This window comes from Pinus tabuliformis, chromosome 7, assembly GCF_031772625.1.
Source record: "Pinus tabuliformis cultivar Carrire ecotype Pingquan chromosome 7, CPIR1, whole genome shotgun sequence".
In the NCBI taxonomy this organism is placed as follows: Eukaryota; Viridiplantae; Streptophyta; class Pinopsida; order Pinales; family Pinaceae; genus Pinus; species Pinus tabuliformis.
In genome coordinates, this window is record NC_142293.1 from 1,708,888,633 (window position 1) to 1,708,915,654 (window position 27,022).

At 41.7% G+C, this 27,022-nt stretch overlaps 1 protein-coding gene and 1 pseudogene across 1 annotated transcript; one reads left to right on the forward strand and one right to left on the reverse strand.

Annotated features, from left to right (window-relative positions):
• Positions 1-598: 598 nt before the first annotated feature.
• Positions 599-1,285, reverse strand: LOC149255165 (uncharacterized). The gene has a single exon (XM_089454967.1). The coding sequence runs from the start codon at positions 1,283-1,285 to the stop codon at positions 599-601; it is 687 nt and encodes a 228-aa protein (XP_089311093.1).
• A 925-nt stretch (positions 1,286-2,210) lies between these two features.
• LOC149255166 (delta(12)-acyl-lipid-desaturase-like) overlaps positions 2,211-27,022 on the forward strand; it is a 44,653-nt pseudogene continuing 19,841 nt past the window's right edge.

Consider the following 27,022-nt stretch of genomic DNA (forward strand, 5'->3'; position numbering starts at 1 on the left):
TCCTTTCTTTATATTTTTGAAAGGTCTCCTTATATAGTTGTTTTTGGCTATCTGGTATGAATCTTTCGTCTAAGTTCTTCCATTCCTGAATTAGTTGTCTCATAATTCTTTCTTCCTCTGCCTCGTTTTCTTTCTGATTTTCCGTTTCCATTTGAGCTTGGTCCATTAGTATTTCTATCTTTTCAGCTGCTTACTTTTCATATATTTCTCTTGTTCCTGTATCTTTTTCTCTGGTTTCCTTGATTATTTCCATGGGTTCGTTTTCTAGATCCTCTTACTCTGCCACTTTATCCTCGCCCTCTTCACTGTTGTCCTGGAGTATTTTGAACTTGTTTTTACTTTCAATGCTCAGTGAATCTGTTTGTGTCTGCATCCTTATTCCTTCTTTACCTGCTTTCTTCTTTCTGTTAACCTGTTGGAAGCCCTTATCATTCCCCTCGGCTCTCTCTGTTTCCCTTTGTTGTTCTTCTCTTTTCCTAGTGTATTCTTCTTCCTTATTTAGAGGGCATTGTCTGTATAGATGACCATACTCATGGCATCTTCTGCATCTGAAGGGGATATGCTCATAATCTAATGGCTGTTGCTAGACTTCATCATGCTATTCCAGTTCTATGAATTCTGGCAGAGGTTCAGCTATATTCATGTAAACACACAATCTTGCGTACGACGTATACTTACCTTTCTTCGTTGCTTCCGCTACCCTGACAAAGGCACCGATCGTATTACCTATCCCTTCCATAATCTCAGGGTCCCAAAATTCCACTGGTAATCCAAACAATCTGACCCAGATCGGGGCTTCCAGCATCTTTTCATTGTCATGATTGTATCTTTCCTCCCAGTATTTCATGAACAGTCCTGCGTTGTTCATGAAGTATGGTCCTTCCTCAAAAACCCTTTCTTTATCCCCCAGATTCGCAAATATTGCTGTAAAAAACCCTTTTGCTCCCAGTTTTAGCTCTACATGCCCCTTTGGTCTCCATCTCTGGTAAATCCACCTGTATAGTTCTTTTTCCGTGGGCCAATATCCTACGAACTTGCAGATCAGTGCATGATCTTTCATATAACTGTTGTACTCCTCCAGCTTGTTGTTGGGTATGACGTATCTGGGTTTCTTCTGTGCCCTAGGTAAACACTTTCCTCCGGTCTTCATTTGCCACAGCTTGCCCATCACTGGTGCTTCTTTATTATTCTCCCTGGCCTCATTCTGGATACCGCTGCCGCTTGCCTCTCCTACAACTATGTTCTTATAGGAGGGGATCTCTCCCCTCCCTTGTCGGTTTTCCATTATTGCGCTCAGCATCCGCTGCTTGAGAAATTTCCGTTCTTGCGCGAGGTTTCTTGATCTTCCCTTCGCTCCGCTCCAACTTCCCCTGCTCTTTCCCCCTTTGCTCGCTCCTTCCCGCGTTCCCTACTATTCCTACCTGCAAACCCTAGCCCGCCGCTCGCCTGGTTTCCGTCGGCATCGCTCCCTAATCAGCCAATATGATGGGTTTATTGAATAATCAACATTACCATCCCATTTCACCAATAAACAGAAAAGAAAAATAATTAGAGAAATTTCTAGATATAGTTGGGTCAATGGTGACCTCTTCTATACTAGTTTTGATCTATTGATAAGAAAATGTGTTAGAGAAGATGAAATTTTTGATATTTTGAAAGAATGTCATGACGAACCATGTGGTGGCCATTTTGCAGACAAGAGGACATCATATAAGGTACTCAAACTTGGATACTACTGGCCAGCCATCTTCAAGGACTCAAAGGCCTATGTTAAAAGATGTGACAGCTGCCAAAGAATAGGAAGACCTACAATATCAGATGAAATTCCATTAAAACCACAAATACTTATAGAGCCATTTGAACAATGGGCTCTTGACTTTGTGGGACCAATTAAATCGCTTTCAAATGGAAAGAAGTACATTCTAGTGTGTATAGATTATGTTACAAAGTGGGCAGAAGCAAAGGCAGTGGAAAGAGAAATAGAAGATACAGTGGTTTCATTCCTTTTTGAGGAAATATTTGTTAGATTTGGAGTTCCAAGACAGATTGTTATAGATCAGGGAACACAGTTCACCTCCAAACTTGTCTGGGATCTTACGAAAAAATATAAAATTAAACACAGAAAGTCTACTCCATATCATCCTCAAGCAAATGGAAAAGTAGAGTCCACTAACAAAGTCCTAGAAAATATCATGACAAAAATAGTGCAGATGAACAAGAAAGATTGGTCAGAAAAGTTAAAGGATGCACTGTGGGCATACAAAATTACATGGAAGAATACAACTGGATTCAGTCCATATCAGTTAGTATATGGTAAGGAAGTTTTGTTACCCATTGAATTTCAAATTCAAACATTTAAACTTGCAGTAAAATTGGGAATGGATTTGATAGAGGCACAACAACAAAGAGTCATGCAGTTGAATGAATTAGATGAAATAAGACAACAAGCAGTAGAACACACATCACTAGTGAAACAACAGAGAATTAAATGGCATGACAAATTTATTAAGAGTAAAACTTTTCACAAAGGAGACTGGGCACTACTCTTTGACTCCAAGTTCAAGGATTTCAAAGCAAAGTTTACAACTCATTGGCTTGGGCCATATGAGATAGAAGAAATTTTCGACAATGGAGTAGTTAAAATAAAAACAATTGATGAAGAAGCAACTTCATTTACAGTCAATGGACATAGGCTTAAGGTCTATAAAATTCCTATCAATAAAGAAGACTTTCTGAAAAGAGTCTCAACAGACAACAATATGAAAATAATGGAACAACATAGTGATATGCCTTCCTTACTTCGAGAAGATAATATATATATATAATAATAAAGGAGATTGGTTGTGAAAATCCAGGAAAATGGCACAATACAAACTCGAATTCATATTGGAAAACCAAATAGTTTGACCAATATGAATTCCCCAATTTCTTTTACCTTTTTCATTAGTTTACTTTGCAAAAATCATCCTCCATCATTCCAAGACTTGAGGACAAGTCTTAAAATAAGCAAGGGGGAAGATTTATAATAAAACTATGCAAATAGTTTGGAGAAACTGTATTGCAGAAGGAACCTGAGATATCAACATTGCAGAAGGGACCTGAAACAACATTCAAAATAATATTGCAGAAGGGACCTGAAATATCAACATTGCAAAAGGGACCTGAAACAACATTCAAAATAACATTGCAAAAGGGACCTGAACAATCAATACTCAACAGAAGGGACCTGAGTCAATATTAGATGTGGAAACATAAAACAAATAAGAAAATACTAGTGTTTACATTCCATCAATTTTTTTTTTGAAGAACATAAAACAAATAAGCAAATACTAGTGTTTACATTCCATCAGAAAATATTTTTGAAGAACCATCATTATGAGTCAAAGACGAATCAACAAAGGACATCATTAGTTAGTATTGACATCAAGCTATTATGGAAGTACAAGTACAATAAGTGTAAAAAAAAATGCTCTTAGAACCTTTGATTTTTGAATTTTTTTCTAGAAATTGATAAAACTAGTTTAACTTGATATGCATTCCATTACACTACCATTCTACATTCCACATTTATCCTACTCCATTAACTTCATCATAATAATCCTACCATACAATAATCCTATCCTCATAATAATCCTATCCATTACAAACTATCATGACATATCCATTACCTTACCATACAATAATCCTATCCATCCCTACATATTTTATAAGCATTTTTGATTAAGAAATAAGGACTCAATGTTTTCCCCTTAAATTTTTTTAGTATGACATAAGGAGAGAAATATTTTAAAATGCATGATTTTAAAAGCATAAGGTATATGTCTAAGATATATGCCTAAGGTATATGCAAAGGAATGAAATCAAAACATGAAAATGGAAATACATAAACAAAGGTGGGCATATGGAATAATGAAGGCGACCATGAATGGAGATTATATGGTGTAGCAGTGATTAGATAGGCCTGTACATCATGGAGCCAAGAGAATGCAGCCAGATGGATGACGCAATCATGGAAGGTACAATATGCAGGTCAGAAGGTACGCTGGCATATTAAACAGTCAAACAAGTTTAAATACTGAGCAAAGCTATTTGCAAGCTCTGTATTAATTTTTTTTAACTCAGACCTGTATTACGAAGTTCTTTCACCATCACGACTCGATTTAAGCTTAGGGAAAGGATGATAATGTTGTGCAGACAAATGCACGCATTCAACACCTTGTGAAAGAAGACAGAACTAAAAGAAAATGCAGATAAAAATGTTAAAAGAGAGAAGCCAAAGCTAAGAAAGAGCAGTGTAGAAATAAGCAAGGAAGTTGTGGAGAAATAAGGAGGTTAGGCATTGGTTTTAATGCTGAGTTGAAGACTGAGTCCTCTGTTCATTGAGTGGATTGAAACGCTCCAAAAAACCCCAGGAATTACATAGGAGAATCAGGTAAGGATCGATTCTCGATTCCGGATTTTTCCGAGTCTTGAACGGATTTAGTGGTTAAGTAAACTCGGGATTGTTTTAAGAAGTGTCACATGGAATTCTAGTTACAAACCAGGTCTCTGTCACTATTTAAAAACGTTGCCACCTTTAAGCCCAAATTGTGCCTCCATTCAAAACGATTCTGCCACTTGTGAGAAGAGTGAATCCTCGACAAAGATTCAACAGGAGTCCTAATCGAATTTTCATTGTGTCAACACAGGAAAATTTATTAACTCAGAGTCATCACAAGACCACTCCAAGATCAGGTATCTTCATTAAATTTCAAAATCTCTCCATGTAGATTTGATGTATGAAACAGTGAGCATATCTTTTATACACAGTAAACATAATTTTCATACACCGTGAGCACATTTTTGTGAAGAATACTATGCATAGTGTGTTAGCACCTAAATCTACCTTAGGTTGAAGGAAGGCAAAAATTAGGGTAACCACAAACCACGCTCAGTATGGTATCTAGCCCTACCAGAGTAGGAGAGGGCTCTCTCCGAGTCACGCTCAGTGAATAGATAATCGAAAACGGTTTGAGATGACTTACAATGCAATATTTACCTTAGGCTAGTAAGTGAATAGGGGTTCTGGAACAATTTTCATGAATGACTGAGCTTTTGGGATGTTATGGGACCGGCGCTCAGCAAAGAACAGAGAATCTAATACAAAGGCACAGATTATTCCATGAGGCAAGGTAGGCGGAAAATGTAACAATTTAGTTTGAGGTACCGCGGCATGAATAGATTGCTGAAGAAAGTGAAAAGGGCATCGTGACATGAATCCTTTTCAATAGAAGAATAACACTGAACATGAAATTTTCTCATAGGCAGAGCAATGAAATTGAATTCTACCTAATCTCACTCAGAAAATTTCACTGGAAAAGAACATGAATTGAATTATGAAGCATAACGAAATACATATGAAAACATAAGAGACACATTTGCTACACTCACAACCACAAGAATCTCATGAAACAGAGCTGTTGCCTTTCATTAATTCTCTGTCAAAAATACACAGTGAAGAAACAAAGTTTCTTTCCCACAATCTCTAAGAAGTTACAAGCCAACCAACCCTTTGCAAATAACTTGCATACAATATATAGAATGTGTGAGGAAGAGATAGAACGCCCAAGGGTTGGGGAGTTACTCGAATCATTACAAAATGGAGATGGAGAGCCAACCATCAGCTACAGGTGCAGTGCTAAAAACATGACATTTGGCTTGGGGTGACTGTTTTCCTTCCTTCGCCACTTGGATAGAAGCCAATATGGAGAAAAAAATATTTAAATGCCACCTTTGGTGCCAAAAAACCGAAGTGTAGATGAGCAGGCCCACTTGGAGAAGTCGTGAACCGAAATTTCGCGAAACGGAAGCAAATTGGCAATTTTTTTCTCTGTGCACCGCACCATTTTTTTTTCTGTGCATCGCGCTACTTTGGGGCCTGTTTTGGGGCACTTGAAGGTGTCAAAAATGTGCCCAAGTGGGCTTGCTAGAAAGCCTGTCTTGTCTACTTCCTAACCCAACTGGAATTTTCAAATTTGGTGCTCATTTGCCCTCCAAATATCCATTCTCCCAAGATTGCTTTCTGTGTGTCAAAAAAGTGGCAGAGAGGCCATTTTTGGGTGTTTTTTTGACCTTTAGGAGACCCAGATCTTGCCCAAATCTCTTGCTCGGACACCAGTAGTCGTAATTTTCCATGCTAAATCCAAATCTGCAAGCCATTCCTCATTTGGAGCTCTAGAATTTTAGCGTCGCGCCAATGGCGCGGCGCACAGGGAGAAAATCCCTATTTTTTACCCAAAAAATTACCAAGTGACCAAAATTTCCCCAATTTTTTTGAAATTTGGGCTGGAGGATCTCTATGGGGTGTTATGATGGGCCAAGGAAGCCTCAGCCAAGATTCGAAGCTGATCTTGCTCTTTTGCCCTTTTTGCTCTTCTTGTTGCTTTCCTCAATTTTGCCTTCAAGTTCCTTATCCGGGCCTGTGCACTCATGTTTCGCACCCTGTAACGGAAAGCCATATGTCTCAGTAGAGCAAGGTCCTGGTCGGCTTTGTCCAGCAGCCTCTCCAAATGCATGTTGACCCTCTCAAGGTTGGCCTCCCGATCCTCATTGATTGCTTGCTCCAAAGATGTGAGCGCAACCCTTCTTCTTTGAGCAGCTTGGCGATGCTCACGAATGTTTTGCAGCTCCATGATCGTCTGTTGGTCCTCAAGCTGTTTGTTTCTCTGCTCCAGGTACTTCATGTTCCATTTGGCCCTCTCCAAGTCAAGGGATAAGGACTCAATCACTGACTGTTGCTCTTGGATGATCTCTGTAAGCTCCGCATTTGTTGGTTCTGCATCTGTCTCATCATCCTGGAGGAGAACAAACTTGGTCTCTCGCTCACCTGATGGCCCTTCCTCCTGCACTGGCTCCTTACCCTTACCCTGCTCCTGTGATGCTGATGTCGGAAGCGAGGCCCCTTCCACCCCGGGTGGAGATAACACTCGCTTTGCTGCTGCAAATAAGGGTCTACTGCCTCTCTGATAGGTGATGTATACTGGCATAGTAGTAGTCTCATGTCGCTCATACTGATGAGATGGGCCCCCTATCTCATGCTCTACCTCTGAAACCACCTGTGGAGCACTGAAGAAGTCACAGGAGATGAAGTCCTCCCAAGCAATACCCTGCAATCCCAACTGATGGTCCACCAAAATCCGAATAAGGGCAAAGTGATACACACTGTTGAGTTGTTGTCGAGGGGTCTTGTGCTGCATGAAATTTCTCATCCTCTCTATGTTCCCGCAGATGAAAAATGGGAGGTTCATCATCCACACCCTGGTAAAGTGCATGAGCAACCTGATGTGATAGGCATAAAGGCGAGAAAACCTCCCCTCACAACTGAAGTACTTCATGATCAATTTCATGAGCAGGGTATACTCATCTTTCAAAAATCTGAATGGAAAAACTCTTGTGAGGTGGCTCAAATAGTTGTGTTTGATGTAAGGCTCATAATGATGCCTCTCTACCTTCTTCTTCTTGTGCCACTACTCTCCAATGTTTGGTATGCCTGTTGCCACTGATATGGTTTCAGGTGTCAATGTGAAAGTGACCCCAGCCAAGATAGACTGTCCTCCATGTAGGTGAAGTGCAAAAAGATGGGCCAACTCATGATGAACTCTGATATTTGCCACCCTCTGACAAAATTCAAAACATGCTAAGTGCTGGAAACAAGACATCGCAAGAGGGCATGACTGCAACTCGGTGAGGGTGTTTGGATCATCTCTAAGATGTCTGCCACTCCGGTGATGTCTCCTGTGGGCCCTTTCTCTCGAAGCTGTGTCACTATGGGTCTCCTCCTCATATTCTGATGAAACTTTGGATGCCATTACTGTTGTTTGTACCCTGAGTTTTATGCTGCCCTTTGATTCCAATGAAGCTGGTAGTTTCTCTGAAAATCTGCCACCAAGGGGACAATAAAACAGGGAGTATTCGGAGGGGAATGATGCAATGGGAATAAGGGTTAAAGGGAGAGATTTGTCAGGGATTTTGGAGTAGTTTGGGTATAGTGTTGATGGGGTAGGGTTTGAAACACCTTGGCAGCACTGTCACTGTAGCATAAACCCTAGGATCGTGATTTCTTTCTGTCTTCTTTTGTTTGCTTTATAATTTTTTTTTCATTTGATTTATACTCCTAAAACCGTGCTATTCCTTTCAAGTTTGATGAAAGAGTGGAGGTAGGTTTCCTAACTTTCAAATTTGATGAGCATCCAAAAATTTTTAGGCAAATTCATTGGTTTCTGGGCTTTATATCCCTGTGTTCCGTGCGCAATGCCTAGTGTGCCGCGCGCTTTGAGTGCGCCGCGCCAGTGGCGGATTTACACAGTGAACGGTCTCTGAGTGCGCCACACCCAATGAATGCGCCGCGCTCCTTCGTGTGTGCGCCGAGTGCTCTGAAATCACCCTAAATTGCTCCTAATCATTTGACTCTTCAACTCTTCGACCATGCACCTTTCTTCCACAACCTTGCTTGCACAATGAGCTCGTCTTATGGTGATTTTGAGTTGACCAAATAGTGGAGGAATAGGGAGAGTGTTTGGTAGTGATTTAGGGTGGGGTTTTAGGAAACATGATCAAGGGGAGATGGGAAAAATGATAGGTGAGGGGAAAAAGGTGAGTGGAGTGAAACCTTGGCACTAACAACACATTTTAACAACCCTAGCCATCATTTTCTTGGTGATTTCTTATGGTTGACCTTATGCATTTGGGTGACATTCAAACATCTCTATAAACACCATATCATTGATAAAATTTGATGAACCAATGATGTCATAAGGCCCACCTCTTGATTTCATAGCATCCACCAAAATTTGGAGTGCTTTGGAAACGTTTTTCGGCCCCTGGTCTGTGTGCGTCACGCGCAAATCCCAGTGTGCCGCGCACTGGGTATGCGCCGTGCCTGTGTAAACCTTCAACTGCGGGCTGGTTGCGTGTGCGCCGCGCCCGGTGAGTGTGCCGTGCTCCTGGGTATGTGCGTCGTGCCCTCTAAAACCTGCTCCCACTCGCTCAAACACTCCAATCTCCCACTCACACCTTTGCAATGTCTTCTCCAAGTCTTGTAATAGCACAATGCCTTTGATTTGGGTAAAAACATGTATATATAGCCTTGGAAGAGATGGGTTTAATTTTTGCTTCTTTGAAAACCCATTTTTCTAATGTTGTGTTTTGCACTTTTTCACTGACTTTAAAACACACTGATTTTCACTTTCCCTTTGACATTTTGGCTCAAATGATGAAATTTTCAGCACATCTTTGCAGGGATTGTATGACAGCGCATTTGGCCACGAAAACCATGACTGCATCTGAAAGTCAACTGGCGATTTTTTGGAAGATTTTGTCATAAATGACCTTGTTTGACTTTTCTTCAAAACAGAGTTTTGAAGAAGAGTCGAATTCTATCCACGTGACAATGAAGCTCTCTAAACCATAGCTGTGTAAGGGCCCCCCTCTGGCCTGCATGGCTTTACTGGACATGTTTCAAAGACCAAATTGATGAATTCCTAGACCCAAACATAGAAAATGACTTTTTCCATGTAAAGGACCAAACCTTGACTGTCATGGACTTTGGTGATTATTGGCAAAAGACCTGAGCCAGCAGGAGCCAGACATGAGGGGAAATGATTAGCATGACTTTCTCTGTCATATCATGGCATGCCCCTAACGAAATGCAGCTGAGTGAATGGAGCGGGATACCTAAAATTAAAATGCACAAAGAGTTTTGATCTCTGACGGAGGGCTGACCAGACCGAATCTAACATTGGCTCTAATGGGGGATGGTAGCTCCTTGGAGGTGCCAAGAGCAACAGATCTCTGGAGGAGCTAGATAGTGCCTTTTGTCCATTGGGCTATGGAGTCATCATTTCAATAAACAGCACAGGACTCTGACTTATTTATGAAACTGAAATGACCAAGAAATTGACTCAAACTTGACATTGAAATAACTCAAAAACTAACTTTACAGACTGAAACCAAACTGAAATAAAAATGGTATTTACAATGACAGTGGAAGCAGTGTTACTAAATCAGCAGTGGTACCACTTGAGTAGCTGACCATTGATTGGCCCTCCAGGACAATCTTCCCCGTTCATTTCCTTCAGAAGAAAGGCATTCTGACCCCTATATGCTGCAATCTTGAAAGGACCTTTCCAAAGATTTTCGAACTTTCCGTGCTTGCCTTTCTCTTCATTCCTTGCATCCCACTTCAGCACCACATCATCCAACTGAAATTTATCTGCTTTTTCTTTTCTGTCATAGATTTTCTTTATTTTCTCCTGCAATTTGGATGTGTTCTTGAAAACTTCTTCTCTTGTTTGCTACAAGTGGATCATTTGATTCAACCTTCTCTGCATGGGATCTTCTTCACTGCCGGCCTCCTGAAGAAGTTTGACCACCGGGGCAGCAAGAGAGGCGGGGAATACTGTGTCAACTCCATAAACAAGCTCAAACGGTGACATACCAATGGACTTTTTCTGACTGATCCGATCTGCCCAAAGCGCATGGACCAACCTCTTATTCCAGCTCTTTTTATTTATTTCCAGCAGCTTCTTGATGATGTTGACCAATGATTTATTCGAAGATTCTGCCAATCCATTGCCTTGCGGATGATAGGCAGTTGAATGACCCAAAATTATGTGATATTTATGAAAAAATTCTACCATCCTTTGCGATTTGAAGGCTGCTGCATTATCGATGATTAATTTGTTTGGACAACCAAAGCGAGACAAGATGTTATTTTCGAGAAATGAAATGATTACCATGTCTATAGCTTGTCTGGTAGGAGCTGCCTCAATCCATTTTGTGAAATAGTCTGTCGCTGTAAGGATCCATCTATGCTGTCCGGAAGAGGCGGGATGAATTTCCCCAATGAAATCCAACCCCCACTGCTGGAAGGGAGCGCTCACCTCAATAGGCTTAAGTGGCAAAGGCTGTAATTTCTATTTTCCTTCGAAAATCTGACATTTATGACAGCGCTTGACCATCTTATACACATCAGCAAACAAAGTAGGCCAGTAGTACCCTGCTCTCAAAATTTTGTTCGCTGTTGACTTCCAAAAAAGATGACCACCACACTCTCCTCCGTGGAAATCCTCCATGACTTTCTTTGCCTCCTCTTCCACCAAACAATTTAACAAAATTCCACCGGGATCTTTCCAATACAGTGCAGAATTCAAAATACAAAACTTGGCAGCCTTCAATTTGAGTGTTCTCGCTTTGTTTCTAGTCATGCCGGGCAGTGGTGACAGATTTTTCAGCACATATATTATATCTGAATACCATGGGGACAAAGCAAACATTTCAGATACCTGAATGGATGATATTTCCTCATTCTCATCGGACATGGCAGCGATCAGATTTATGTCCAAGGCATGCAAGTTTGATTCGGCCATTAGCTTCACCAACCCCTGTCCTTTGACCAGCTTTGTGGGCTTTATTTCCACATCATATTCCAGCAAGGCTGCAATCCATTTGCCTCTTCTCCCTTCCGGATCGGTCTGCACTAAAACATCCTTTACAGCAGTATTAGGAACATAGGCTAGAATGTGAGAATGTAGGATATATACCCGGAAATCCTTCAATGCCTTCACCAATGCCAGGGCTTGCTTCTCAATGATGTTGTACTTTAAAGCTGCATCCCTTATAGCCCTACTGAAGAATGCAATGGGTCTTTCATGATCATCTCTCTTCTGCAATAATACCGCTGCCATAGTGTGCTCAGAAGCAAATGAAAACAATATGAAATCCTGAGTGTAGTCCGGGCTGACTAGAACTGGAGCTGAAGAAAGGGCCAATTTGACCAAGTTGAAAGATTTTACAGCCTCTTCTGTCCATTTCACCTGGCTGTCCTTCTTAAGCATGTTGGTCATTTCTCTTAAGTGTTCTGCAAGATTAGGTACAAAGCGACGCAGAAAATTCATCTTACCATTGAATGATTGAATCTCTTTTTTGTTCCTAGGCAGATCGATTTGCTGCATTGCTTGCACACGTGCTAGGTCTATACGAATGCCATCCTTTGAAATTATGTGCCCAAGTAATTTTCCTTCCTCCATGGCGAACAAGCTCTTCTTAGGATTCAGTGATAGACCATATTTCCTGTACTTTTGAAAGACAATTTTTAGGTGATGCATGTGCTCTTCATCAGATTTGGAAAATACTGTAAAATCATCCAGGTACACCACCAAAAACACATCCTTCTCATTTGCAAAATCCAAGTCCATTGCTCGTTGAAATGTGGCACTGCATTCTTTAAACCAAAGGGCATTTTGGTGTAGTGAAAGGTTCCCCATGGAGTGGTGAATGCTGTCTTGTCTCTATCATCTTCATGGACAGAAATTTGGTTATATCTGGAATAACCATCAAGCAGTGACATACGAGATGCCCCCACTACTCGCTGAAGTATATGGTCCATCTTGGGCAGTGGATAGTTGTCCTTCAATGAGACTTTATTTAGATTTCTGAAATCAATGCATAGGTGGATCTCACCGGTCTTCTTGCGTACAGGCACTAAGTTAGATATCCAATCTGAAAATCTGATGGGCACAATGATACCTGACTTGTACAACCTGTTTACCTCCTTTTTGATAGATGGCAGCAACTTTGGATTTATCCTTCTCAGCTTCTGTCTAAATGGTTTTTGATTGGGCTTGATGGGTATTGTGTGCTGAATAATATTTGTATCATAGGTCTTTAAATTAGAATAGTCCCAAGCAAACACATCTGCAAATGAAGCCATCAAACTGATGTATTTGTCCTTGATCTTTGGCGGTAATGCTTTGGACAATTTTACCAACTTTGGATTGGCAGCTGTACCGATGTTGACTTCTTCTACACCCTTCTCTGTTGGCTGCAATGTCGGCTTGCAGGCTACATCATCCTGATCAAAAAGTTCCTCTAGAGGTATCAAGCCTTTAGGAATGATGTTATTCTTCAGCTGCAATATGTCCATTTCATTGATCTACCATTCCCTTTGCCCTCATCGTTTTCTACATCAATTGAGGTTTCTTTGAACTTGCCTTTGTTTAGTAGAAAATCCTTAATCTCCTCATCATCTTGAAACACTTGCCAATATCGCTGATTGTCTGGAATGGTTGGACGATGCTTGACATGGATTTCAAATTTATTGCTGGAGTTCATGGGGATCTTCAAACTGCTTGCTGCCTTGGCAAGAGCATCAGCAATACTATTTTGTATATGAGGCACACATGTCAAGGTGTATTCTGAAAATAACTTCAAGATGTCTAAAACTGCATTATGATAGGCCCACATCCTAGGATGTTTTGCTTGATACTCACCTCTGACCTGTTTTATTACCAACTTGGAGTCGCCATATACCGAAATCCTTTTTGCATTCAACTTTCTAAGAATCTTCAGGCCAGCAATCAGAGCTTCATACTCGGCTTCGTTGTTTGAACACTCAAAGGCCAGCTTGTAAGAGCAAACCCTCACGCTGGTAGGCACTTTGTTTGGGGCAGAGAAAGGACTGCGTACCCAAATTCCAATTCCAGCGCCATCATTTCCTACTGCTCCATCGAAATCCATGGTCCACAAGCCTTCTTCCTCCTCTTGTAAGTGCTGGAAATCTGTTTTCCGTGCCTTGTCTACTTGCTGTCCATTACTTTCCGCTGATTGCCCAATATTTTCCTGCTTCTCTTGTCTTTCTTTCTTCAAAATTTCTCTGCAATTTTCTGTTATTTCCAGAATGTCATCTGCTTCTACTATCTGACTATCTATATCATTTAGACTATCTGAAAACAAAACAAAAGACTCTAAATCTATATGTACATAGTTAATAGGATGATTTATAGGTTTCTCCTTGCTTGTGATCATATATTTCATTTTCTGTTCCCAATATAACTTCCTCATTTGTCCAAACATCGGGATTGTTGCATAGGAGAAATCCAGCTATAGTGTCCCTTTCAATTTCACTACCCAAGACCTGGAAAGAAGCATGCCAAACCTTGGAGGAATATCTGCTACCACCATATTCATCAAAACATTTTTCATAGGAAGCTGATCCAAACTCACAACTAAGTCTTTGATGAGTCCTATACATCTTACTCTGCTGGAATCGAATGAATAGAGATCATGATATTGTCGGGTGATGTCTAGACCAAGCTTATCCATGATAGCCTTGGGCATGAGATTGTGAGAAGCTCCGGAATCGAACATGGCATTGTGTAACACAAAATCAATCGTAAACTGATATAGAAGGGTGGCACATCGCTATTAGGAGACTCACAATTCGATGCTGGTCCAAAAATCATTTCAGGCTGATCATCTTCTACATTTACCATGTTGGACATTGGGTCCAAATTCAACATTTTAGAAATTTGTCCTCTATAACTGCTGTTCTTCATTATTTTAGTCAAGGGGATGGATACCTTTAACTTAGAAATCTCATTCTCTAAGCTAAAAGTGGGAGTCTTTTCTACCTCTTTGACTGGGATCTCTTTCCTTTCCTTTTCTTTTGATGTGGCTTGTTGTTGTGATTGTTCTACTGATTTTGATTTGCTGCTCTCCGGACCAACCGCCTCCTTTCCTTTTCTTTGTGTAGCTGATGAATCATTTTTTGTTGTTTCAACCTCCTTCTTTTTCTGAATTGGTTTGGCCGGCACATCTCTGTTTCTAAGTGAATATCGCTGTTGTTGTGCGGACAAAGCATTCATATATCCCCTTTGATATTCTTCTTATTCTTCTTCCAACACAGTGTCGCTAGCTAGAATAAAATCAGTGTCTTGGTGTGCAGTTGAATTCACTGCACATTCTTCCTCTTCGGTAATGTAAGTAGGCAGCTCATATGGAGTAAAGAGGTGGTTTTCTTCACCTATTACATTCCCGTCCTCATCTGACTCCGCTCCATGCACAAAATTCTGCTGCAAAGGTGTTTGTACCGGCTGTTGTGCTGTCTGCTCTTGAGTTTGCTGATCTCTCTATCTTATTCTATATTGTGGCTGCTGCTGGCCACGAAAGTTAGGATTCCTAACTTGTGGCTCTGGCTTGTCAAGTTTTACCCTTTCAAGCATCTGCTCTACCTTTTTGAGAAGTTGATCCATTAAAGAAGATTCTTCTTTCACAGTGGTTTTCTTCTCTACTTTCACTCTAGCTCTTTTGGACAGCAGATTTGCTTCAACACTGACCGCAATTTTCTGCATGTCTTCCATTGTGGCCGGTTCTCTCTCTCTTAATTGGTACGCCATGTCAGCATCAAAACCATCTGGAAACTTCATCATTGCTAGTCCCACAGGTGGCTTTAGATGATCTGGAATTTCGTTATAGACTGCATTAAATCTAACACAATAGTCTTGGACCGACTCACCAGTGTTTCATTTGATTTGTTCATATTCGGCCAGAATTTGAAGGGGATTCTTTTTCACTTCCCACCGGTTCAAAAATTGTCTTTGTAGTTCAACCAAGGTAGTGATACTTGCTGCCGGCAAACCTCTGAACCATTTCCTCACATCACCTGCAAATGTCTGTACAAAGAGCCTCATTGCCACGTTCTCTGCATCAATCTCATGAAGTTCATAGAAGTCTGCCATTTTGTCTACATTTTGCTGAGCAATGATGCTATTAGGAGTGCCATCAAAAAATGAGATTTTACTTTGATAATCCGTTGGCATATCATCTAGAACTTGGGGTAGAACAAGGGGTGCAAAACGGGCAGCCATCAGGTATTTCACAACATCCTCCCCAGTATGGTCGCCATTTTGTCACGCGGAAAGAGTCGTTAGTGCGGACACAACCGACCTTCCTAGAAGCCTAAGACTTTCTAATGACAAACAAGACAAACAAGAGCAATCCTTCTCTAAATATGCTTTTACAATATGTGAAATCAAGTGTTTAGATCCTACCTGAAATCCAACGCTGTTGTAGTAGTCCAGCTCCGTTGATCCGGATGAGCTCCTCCTTCACTTCAAAACCTGCATTCACCAACAACCAAACGATTAAATAGCACCTGAATATCACATAAAATAAAACATATTTAACATATAGACCAAGGAGTATATGAAACAACTCATAAATAACAAATTGTTGAGAAGAATGGACTAATTTGTATTAAAAGGTAACAAAAGGAACCATTACAACCTGAGCCTTGGTGTTGTGCAAGCTCCTCCCAGGGTCCACAAGAGTTCTCCCTTACTCTGATCAGCTCACCCACCCCCCAATGGAAACAAGTAAAGATGGTAATCTCTCCTCACAAGCTTCTACAAGGAAGTCCTAATTCCAGCAGCATCTACCCTTAGGAATGTTCAGCTTTCAACCTCCCCTCCCTTTGGCCCAATGCCTGTATTTATAGTGCTCTAGAGGAAGTTATTCAGGTCCACCATCAATGGGATAATCCCCTCTTTGGATGGGATAGCTCCCCTATTGATGGGATAAGTTCCTCTTTGGTAGGGATACATGAACCATCTGGAGGCGCTTCATACACGTCAAACATGCTTCTAGAAGACTCTAGAAATGACCACAAGTAACTTTTTTGGAGTGAAACTTACGCAGTTTCTCTTAGCCTTACCTGTGGGTACACAACCCAAGTTCACAATACCTTCGTACTTGTACGCTCTGTATGTAAAGGGGTGGGCGCGTACTCCTGTAAAGGTCAAAAGGCGCATTTTGTCACGTGGAAAGAGTCGTTAGTGCGGACACAACCGACCTTCCTAGAAGCCTAAGACTTTCTAATGACAAACAAGACAAATAAGAGCAATCCTTCTCTAAATATGCTTTTACAATATGTGAAATCAAGTGTTTAGATCCTACCTGAAATCCAACGCTGTTGTAGTAGTCCAGCTCCATTGATCCGGATGAGCTCCTCCTTCACTTTGAAACCTGCATTCACCAACAATCAAACGATTAAATAGCACCTGAATATCACATAAAATAAAACATATTTAACATATAGACCAAGGAGTATATGAAACAACTCATAAATAACAAATTGTTGAGAAGAATGGACTAATTTGTATTAAAAGGTAACAAAAAGAACCATTACAACCTGAGCCTTGGTGTTGTGCAAGCTCCTCCCAGGGTCCACAATAGTTCTCCCTTACTTTGATCAGCTCACCCACCTCCCAATGGAAACAAGTAAAGATGGTAATCTCTCCTCACAAGCTTCTACAAGGAAATCCTAATTCCAGCTGCATCTACCCTTAGGAATGTTCAGCTTTCAACCTCCCCTCCCTTTGGCCCAATGCCTGTATTTATAGTGCTCTAGAGGAAGTTATTCAGGTCCACCATCAATGGGATAATCCCCTCTTTGGATGGGATAGCTCCCCTATTGATGGGATAAGTTCCTCTTTGGTAGGGATACATGAACCATCTGGAGGTGCTTCATACACGTCAAACATGCTTCTAGAAGACTCTAGAAATGACCACAAGTAACTTTTTTGGAGTGAAACTTGCGCCTTTTGACCTTTACAGGAGTACGCACCCACCCCTTTATATACAGAGTGTACAAGTATGCAGGTATTGTGAACTTGGGTTGCGTACCCGCAGGTAAGGCTAAGAGAAACTGCGTACCAGAGATAATTTGACTTTAAATGACTTTTCTCTCTTTCTTGAAGTTTGACATGGAGAGTAGAGGCATGAGATTTGCCAAGGAGGATAGTATGACAGTGGATGGAGCCATACTAACTGCAAATAGTCATGGTGACATTTTTTAGTGTAACAGATTGCCCCCTAAAGTGCGAAGCCTGTAGTAGATTAGGGTTTTTATGATCTAGGAAGGGTGAAGTACTTTATCATTTCAAGGAGTATCTTGCGGAGGACCCGGTCAGAACCTGCAAATATTCAACACAAAATACATATATAAGATGATATCATCGCTGAGGTAGGCATTCCCATACTCAGATTGAAAACTTTAACTAATAATCTAACTACTGCTCTGATACAAGAATGATTTTGCAGTACATCACAATCATAGACTTTTGTAGACACAGTATGGACGCAACCATCTATTTATAATTAGTCTACTGTATAATGAATACAAAACTCCTCGCAGCCTGGATGATGGAAACTAGATCCAGGGTCTTCATTTCTACTTCCCGAATTGGTACGATTCTATCCATGCGAATAAATGAGTTGATGTCGAGCATGGTAGAAACCACTTGATTACCAGTCAATGATGTAAACCGTTAACAAGTGTGAGAGAGACCACCAGTGATGTCAATGGTTCTCAAAGTACCCAGTGCAATCCATGAAATGTGAATGAATGGGTTGATGTCGAACATGTCACAGAATCCTTCGATCGAAAGTAAATGATGTAAACTGTCGTCAAAGGCGAGAAACCTGCCATTGATGCATGCAGACTTCAAGGTACTGACGATTTCTAAGTCATCTTTCTAGATAATATGCTGATGTCGATAGAAAGCAACTCGTTGCAGGCAAGCCCACAACACGAAATCATTGTTCAAGTTGAAGAAATGTTGCTGTAAGGACTGACTCAGGGATGGTCAAATGGATGACAAGTATTTTGCATATGAATGGTTTGCATATGGATTGGCCACCCGGCCTAGTCCCGAATAGAGAGAGTTGCTCGCCCCTGTTAGGCAAGCCAGTGAGAAAGTATATGTCGGAGGACTCTATCTTGAGCTGGTTTTCTCCAATGTAAAAACATTGATCCTGAATATTCCACCTTTCAACCAGCCACTCTAAGAATGGCACCTGGGCCCTCATGCCAGGTATGGCCCAGTACTTGTAGAGGCTGCATGCCTTTAACGCATCAATAGAAGGTTGATGACCTATTGCGGCCAAATCAATGTATTCGTGTTCTCTTTCACGCCAATCTAGCATGGTGAGTTACCTACACACCAAAAAACAATGATTAGAATTCATTAAACAAAATTTGGTTGGTTAAAATTGGGGTTTGGGGTTACACTCCTATCTATATATATCATTATTACCGGCTTATTTTGTTAAACATGTGTGATGAAATGTAATGTTTATAAATTTACATTTATGATTGTTACAAATGTCTATTTAACATTCGAGACGCCATTGCATCTGCTAATGTATTTAAAGACCTTGGAATATGCTGATATTCAATGTAATCAAATTCACGTTCCAAGAGACGCACCCTTAAAAACAATCTTAATAACACTGGATTTCTAATGGCATAGACTCTATTAAGCTGTAATACAACGAGTTCAGAATCTAACCTCACTATCAAACTTCGAATCCCAAATGAAATAGATTCAGATAATAATTCAATCACTGCACTGTATTCTGCAATGTTGTTTGTTGTTTGACCGAGGCTCACCCCATGCATAGAAACTAACTTGTCAGAGGGCGAATAGATAACCCAAGCTGCGGAAGAGATATTCCATGTACTATGACAAGCACCATCATCAAATCCAATGTACGTTTGGAGAGGCGTCGACATCTGCAATATCAAGAGTAAAACCAAGATAAGCCAGAATAACGACAAAAACACACTCTTTAAACTAAGCACACAGTCTAAACTAAGCAAACATACCAGCTAGAAAGAAAAATTAACCTAACTAACTAAATCTCCATACCCACCATTTAAGCATAATACCTCTTTAGGTAAAGTCCATTTCTGGGCTTACCCAAAGAGTCCCCATCAAAATCCACCAGCTCATAGGCCCCTTTTGCCAGCTTTCGCTTGACAATGTAGGGCCCATGTCACATGGGAACGAATTTTCCAGCACCTAATTTATCGTTAGCTTGATCATATAATAGCACTAGGTCTCCTTCTGAAAAATTACGAGGGGTTACGTTACGATCATACTGAGCTTTCATCCTTTTTGCGTGAGTCTCGATTGCCAAAGCAGCATCACGTCAAGTCTCATCTAATTTAGCTAAGTATAACAGACGCTTCTCCTCTTCGGAAGTAGCTGGAAGTAATTCGATAGCCATTTGAAGTGATGGGATTTCGCATTCAATGGGCAACACTGCTTCCAAACCATAAACTAGTTGGAAAGGAGTGAACCCTGTTGATGTTTTTACTGAGGTTCGATATGCCCAAAGCGCTGAAAATAACATGTTGTGCCAATTCGACCGATGAATACCAATGATTCGTCAGATCATGATAACTAGAACTTTGTTGATAGATTCAACCAAACCGTTTGCTTGAGGATAATAAGGTGTAGAACTATCATGGCGTAAACCAAGCTGGCTTGTAAGTTCTGTCATCATAATGTTTCGAAAATGGCGCCCATGGTCAGTGATGATCGCTTGTGGGACACCAAATCTAGCAATAATATGATTGAATATGAAAATCGCTGCTGTTTTGCCGCTTGCCTCGAATGTAGGCATCGCCTCGGCCCATTTAGTAAAATAATCAACCGCAAGGATGATATACGCATGCCCCCCGGTCGAGTGAGGGTTACAAGTAATAAAATCGATACCCCATTTAGCAAAAGGACCAACGGCAATTATAGGGTGGAGAGGAGCAGGTGGTGCGCACATCTTGCGATCAAACACTTGATAGTTGTGGCATTTTCGGACCGCAATGATGCAATCCTTAAACAAGGACGGCCAAAAATAGCCAGCACGCAACACCTTCTGAGCTGTGGCGTACCCAGAAATATGACTGCCACATGCTCTAGAATGACAGTCATTCAAAACCCTTTCTGCCTCTTCATGAGTTAAGCAACGACGAAAAACCAAGTCTGCCCCACGACGATAAAGAGTATCTCCAATAATTCTGTATTGTTGGGACTGGAATCGAATTTTCCGGCGTTCCGACTTTGAAGCTTCGGGCCGAAAGGATTGGGTTTGGAGATAGGCAATTATATCCCCATACCACGGATCTAAAGTGCTGATAAGAAATAGAGATTTGTCCGCAATGGGTTCCTCTTCCACAGTTTCCGTGTCAGCACGCGGGAAGTCACACATCAATTCCGCAAAAACTAAGGATTTCTTAGACTTGGACTTCTCGAACTCCAAATCGAACTCCTGCAGGATAACAATCCATTTGGAGTACTTGCCCCCTAGCAATTGTTTTGTCAAAATGTAGATCATAGGGTTGCAATCCGAAATCACTGTAGTTTTACGGAGAAGAATGTAATGACGAAAATGCTGGACAGCCTGAACAGCTGCCAGGGCCAATTTCTCCACATGCGAATATTTTAGCTCAGTGGGATTTAACGTCCTACTAAGATAATATATCACATGTTCCGTTCCGAATTCGTCTTCCTGAACTAAGACCATTCCAATGGTGGAGTGGGAGGCGGCGAGATACAAAAAGTAGTCCTGGTTGTAGTTGGGAGGATGCAGCAACGGTGCATGGGTCAATGCGTGCTTAAGTGCATCAAAAGATTTCTGAGCTATCTCATCCCAAGAAAATTGAGCGTTTTGTTTCAACAACCGGGTGAAACCTTTTGTAACCTTGGCGTAGTTAGGAATGAATCGACGTAAAAAATTTGCTTTCCCCTGCAAACTTTGGAGTTGGCGCAAACTCGAAGGAGGAGGCAATTTGATGATAGCTTCGACCTTCGAGGGATCGACGCGGATACCGGCTTTTGAAACGACAAATCCTAGCAATCGTCCCACTTCTATGCAGAAGACACATTTATGTGGGTTCAACCGAATTCGATAATGCCGACACCTCATAAAAATAGCGCGTAAGTGGACAAGGTGATCAGCTCGATGTAAAGAATGAGCAGGCAAATCATCGAGATACGGTTGCACAATGTGCTTGATGTCGTGAAACGCGTAAGACATTGCCCGTTGGAAAGTGGCTCCGGCATTCTTAAGTCCAAAAGGTAATTTGCAGTAAGCAAATGTCCCCCAAGGACAAATGAAAGCCGTTTTTGGTTGATCGGCAGGTAGAATATTAATTTGGTTGTAACCGGAAAAACCGTCCATAAAGGAAAATATTTCACTGCCGGCACAATCATCGATTATTTGATCGATATAGGGCGTAGGATAGTTGTCTTTTGGACAAGCACGATTTATATCCCTATAGTTGATACATATTCTTATTGTTCCTTGTTTCTTGTTAACCGGAACAATATTCGATACCCAATCTGTTAACGGGATCGGATAAATGAAACCTGCTTTCAACAGCTTCTCGACTTCTGCTTTAATCGCAGCCGCTTTCCTAGGGTGTATCTAACGCAGACGTTGCCGAACGGGTTTAGCGTCCGAGTAGGTCTTGATTTCATGAACAACAATGGAGGGATCAATTCCTGGCATTTCCTCATAGGACCAGGCAAACACGTCGCGGAATTCTTGAAATAGGACCTTGTATGTTTGAATTTCGTTATCTGTACACGAGGCACCTATATGAATGTTTTCAATAACTCCGGTTTTGACTGAAATGTCAATGGCAATAGTTTGGGAAATGTTTCCCAAATTCAACTCTGAATCAGGATGTTTCATGGGATTCTGAGCATCCTTGACATATTCAGCGGTAAAAATTGATGAAAAATCATTTTCAAAGTCATCACTCTCAGGTAAAAACGAAGATCTATGATGAAGATCTTCCCATGGTAGATCGTCTACACTTAGGATTTCGCGAAGTTGTTCGTCAGATGACACGACTTCAGGAAATGTTATCCGTTCTGAGGTTGATGTGAAAAGTGATTCCTCACGGACCACATTCATTTGGTCGAATTGGGTTGAACTGGAGTTGGAAAAAGACTGCACGGCCTCATAAGAAATTTCATATGGACTCAAAGGCATTGCATTACCGAAGGAGTCTATTTCAGATTCAGATGGGACAATCCAAGGATCATCGTAAATAATAGTGTCTGAAGTAATCATATGATTGGATGCGAATGAAGGGTCTGCATTGATCGAAGGAAAAGGAAAAGTTCCCAGTAAACCAGAATCTTTAACTAATCCTACACCAACATCCTTGTAAGGGATAGTCGTTTTACCGACATGCTGGATACTCTCTGAAGAGGCTGGGTCGGATGAAAAGTAAGCCAGCTGGTCTATCGTCACGATCTTACCATTATGTGGAAACTTTATAACTCTAAAGACCGATGACACGACTGCTGTCATAGCGTAAGACCAACTGCGACCCAAAAGAAGGTTGTAGTCTAGAGGGGCATCAACCACCTCCACATCCAGACTAACCGTTTTTCCTTCAACCCCTATAGGCAAATCCTGTAGAATGCCAAACGGATGGAACCCACGACCATCAAAGGCCTTAAGAATCGTCGGGGATTGGTTCAGTGAAGGAGAACCAAGCGATCTCCAACACTGAATCGACATAATACACGTAGAAGCTCCTTCATCAATTACAGTCCGATGAATAGGCCTATTTTTGACTATCACTGGAATCTGGAAAGCCATTTGATGAGGGAGACGCGGTGTACTATTTTCTAGATCAAAGATTATCAGGTTCCGGTCCTGAATATCAACAGCTCCTATAGCCGACAAGAGTAATTTTCGTTGTGCTGGGCATGATTGCAGCACTTCCAAAGCCGACATTGCTGAGGGTGAAATAGCTAAATCCTCAACAATGTTATAATTCTGAGCTGCTCTCGCATGTGGATTGAAAGCAGACTTTCGAAGTATACCCTTGGCGGGCGGTTTGATTACCAAGTTCGGGTTAGGTTTCTCGATCTGTAGTGGATCGGAACCGGGAGCTGAGGTTGATGGATTAGAATGAGAAGATTCTGCTTCTTTACCATCAACAGGATTCTTACTACCATAGTCTTGCGATCGAGTCGCAATCCGTACATGAGACATCATCAATATGGGTTCTTCACTGGCACTCGAGGAAGAACCTATCATTTTACTTTCCTGCTTTGGAAATGGATCTTTCAAAACAACAGGAGTTGGCGAACCTTTAACGATTTTCACAACCTCTGCCCGATGAGGGCAATCTCTTGTGAAATGATCTTCTTCACAAATTAAACAAGGATAGCGAGGTTTGCGCTTTTCGTCGTTAGATTCCGACTTCTCTTTTTTCTCCTTTGGAGCCTTGTCTGCTTTATCCTTCTTCTTACCTTTCTTCTTACCACCGTTTTTTGATTTAGCCGTAGATGACTCTACAGCGTGAATATCGGCAGTAATTTCAGGAGAAGATTCTCCTGTCGGGGAGTCCGGTAAGGTTATTATTGGAGAAGAATTCTTTGAGGATTTCTTCTTATTTTTAGTATTCACCGTACCAATCATGCCATCAGCAGCATGAGACCCCGAAGGAGCAGCAACGATTTGATTCGACTTAGGAAGATCTGGGATCTTCTCGTGCAACGTACCCGACTAAGTGTAAACTAAGTCAAGGTACTGGGCTTGAGCAATGACTTGCTCCTCAGTAACTACTCTGGCCTTAGCTACATCTTCAGTAATCTTCGGTAATAATGATTTTACAAACCATTCAGCTAAGATTTGGTCCGGGATAAAAACTTTCACTAAACGTCTTCGACGTCTCCATTCATGAATATGATCAGAAATATAGGTGGAGGTCGACTGTTTTAATGAAGTTAATAGCTTCGTGCCATTATCGTATCTGACCGGAAACTGAAAATGAGTTAGGAACGAGGTAGCTAACTGGCTAAAATTGTAAAAAGAGGCCCGTGGTAACTCAATGTACCACTTGGCCGCGAGACCAATGAGCGTATGCTGGAAAAGACGTAAGCGGATCGAATCATCCGAGATAGAATTGGAAGCACACCAGAGGTGGTAAGTCATCATGTGATTGGACGGATCCTCTCCAGACTTACCTTCGAACTTGGGTATATCACTGGGCAACTTATTTGGCATTGGCGGCCAGAACGGAAGATATTGAATTGGATTGTTCGTTAGGCGCGTCAAGTCTGGTAAATCCAAAGTTGCGATAAACGGTAACTGCCGGTTAGGATCTCTAAAACTCTGGGTCACAAGACCAGTCCCAAGAGGAGGATATCCAGGATAACTAAGAACAAGAATCGCATTAGGGATATTATATCCTCCTGGAAAACCAGGATTAACCGGACCGTACTGGGGTTGTTGATAAGTGTACCCAGGATACGGTTGATACTGGTAAACCGGTTGTTGGACAGCAGGACTGAATTGGTACTGTCCCTGGTACTGTTGGTAGGTAAATTGAGGTTGACTTGTTACAACAGTACTCAAACTAGGCTGCCCTACAGGCATCTGGACCGTGGTTTGAATCGTAGATCCGGACAACGTTTGACTGGACAGGTTGCGGTTGCTGGGGTGAACCAGAAACTACGGGTTGTCCAGTTTGAGGTAACAACTGTATACTTGGCTGCAACACCTGTTGACCCTGTGATGGATCCCACACTATCATTCCGGGGTATTGACCCGTAACAGGTTGAGGATACTGAGATCCATAACCGGATTGAGGATAGGATTGATAATTGAAAGGCATAGTTCCCATACCTTGAACATATGACTGACCTTGAGGTGGTTGATAACCTTGACTCGAGTATTGACCTTGAGGTTGATAACCTTGGGGTAAATACTGATACTGGGGTTGACCTTGACCTTGAGGTTGATACCCTTGAGGTTGATACCCTTGGGGTTGATATCGTTGAGGTAAATATTGATACTGAGGTTGACCCTGGGGTACATATTGAGGCTGGGGTTGACCTTGAGGCATGTATTGTACCATAGGTACATACTGACCTTGAGGCTGCCCCCCAGACACAATTTGTGTACCTTGAGGTTTCCCCCCAGGCGTTAATTGAGGCTGCCCCCCAGGTGGTAATTGGCCACCCTGAGGTTGAGAAACGAGAACTGATCCTGACATCATGTAAATGTCCCCTACACCCAACGGTTTATTACCATTGTTTCCAGTTAATAACCCATGATCAATGGGTTGAGGAGATGCCCCCGCAAAGGTACCAGAAAGTGACTGATACCCGGTGGGAACAGAAGGACCGCCGTGTAAGAAAGATTCAGGAGATTAAGTGAACACGGATGACTGACCAGACATATTTACAGGAGTATAAATACCTCCAGGTGGAAAAGGAGTACGAGGTGGAGAAAAACCTACCCCTGAGTTGTCTAAATAATTGGTTAACGAAAGGTACCAAGTAGTACTTCTAGGAGGACTGTAAAAGATAGATTCACGCTCCCTTAGATCAATAGTAGGTTGATCTTCAAGGGTAGATACGCCTAATTCTTCCTCTGGAGCAAGTTCTTCAATAGCTATCAAACCAGTAGGAAGATTTTTGGTGATGACTCTTTCTACCCTAGGTGAATCTGGTACACTAGAAGTTGGAGTAACAGGTTCAGATATTTCAGGTTTTTCGCCTATATCACTAGTAGATGAAAAACTACCAGCAAGCTCAGAAACTTCAACTGCTTCAGGATTATAACCTGTTTCTAGACTTTGGTAATCTTGATGGACTACCAACGAAGACTCTCCTTCTTCTGGTGAACCTACTCTACTGCCGCTAGGAGGAGTTACAAGGACCTTTAAACCTTCGTAATGACTTGGGACGTCTTGAGGAGGTTCACCCCGAAGTCTACGGGATTTCCTCAACAATTCGGCCACAGAAACAACCTCAGGAGACTTGCCCCGAAGTCTACGGGACTGTCTCGGTAATTTCGCCACAGTTAAAAACTTTTAACTACTGCACACGCAAACAAAGTAAAATCTCAAAGCAAACCACCTAAAGTCTCTAAAGAACCAAAAAAATTTGAATCATACGCCTAAAGAATCTAGGGCATCAAACCAAACACAAACAATAGCCTTCCAGACCGAAAACGCTAGTTGGAGATGAAACCCAACATCGCCGGATTCAGTACAGAAGTGGCGGGTGGAACAATTACCCCGGCAACCTGCTTAATGAATAGACCGGCACAAGTTCCTCCACTTTAACCGTCTCGAGTGAAGTGAACCCCCCGGAAAATCCAAGTGAGTCTAGCCGACGTCTGCTCCAGGTACAGTGGGATCTTCCCTCCACCATCACCTCGGTAGAATCCTAAAGATAATGGTCACTAAGGTTACCAACCGCAACAAATGCACCTGGGGGAACAGTCTACACTCTGACAGCACGCAAGGGCAGAGTATCAAGCTCAATCCCCTTGCCAGTTCCTTGACAATAATCCAAGGTTTACCGACAAGTGACCCCTGGCTCCT

Coding starts and splice junctions, on each gene's coding strand:
- LOC149255165 (XM_089454967.1), bottom strand. CDS start 1,285: ATGGAAAACCGACAAGGGAGGGGAGAGATCCCCTCCTATAAGAACATA.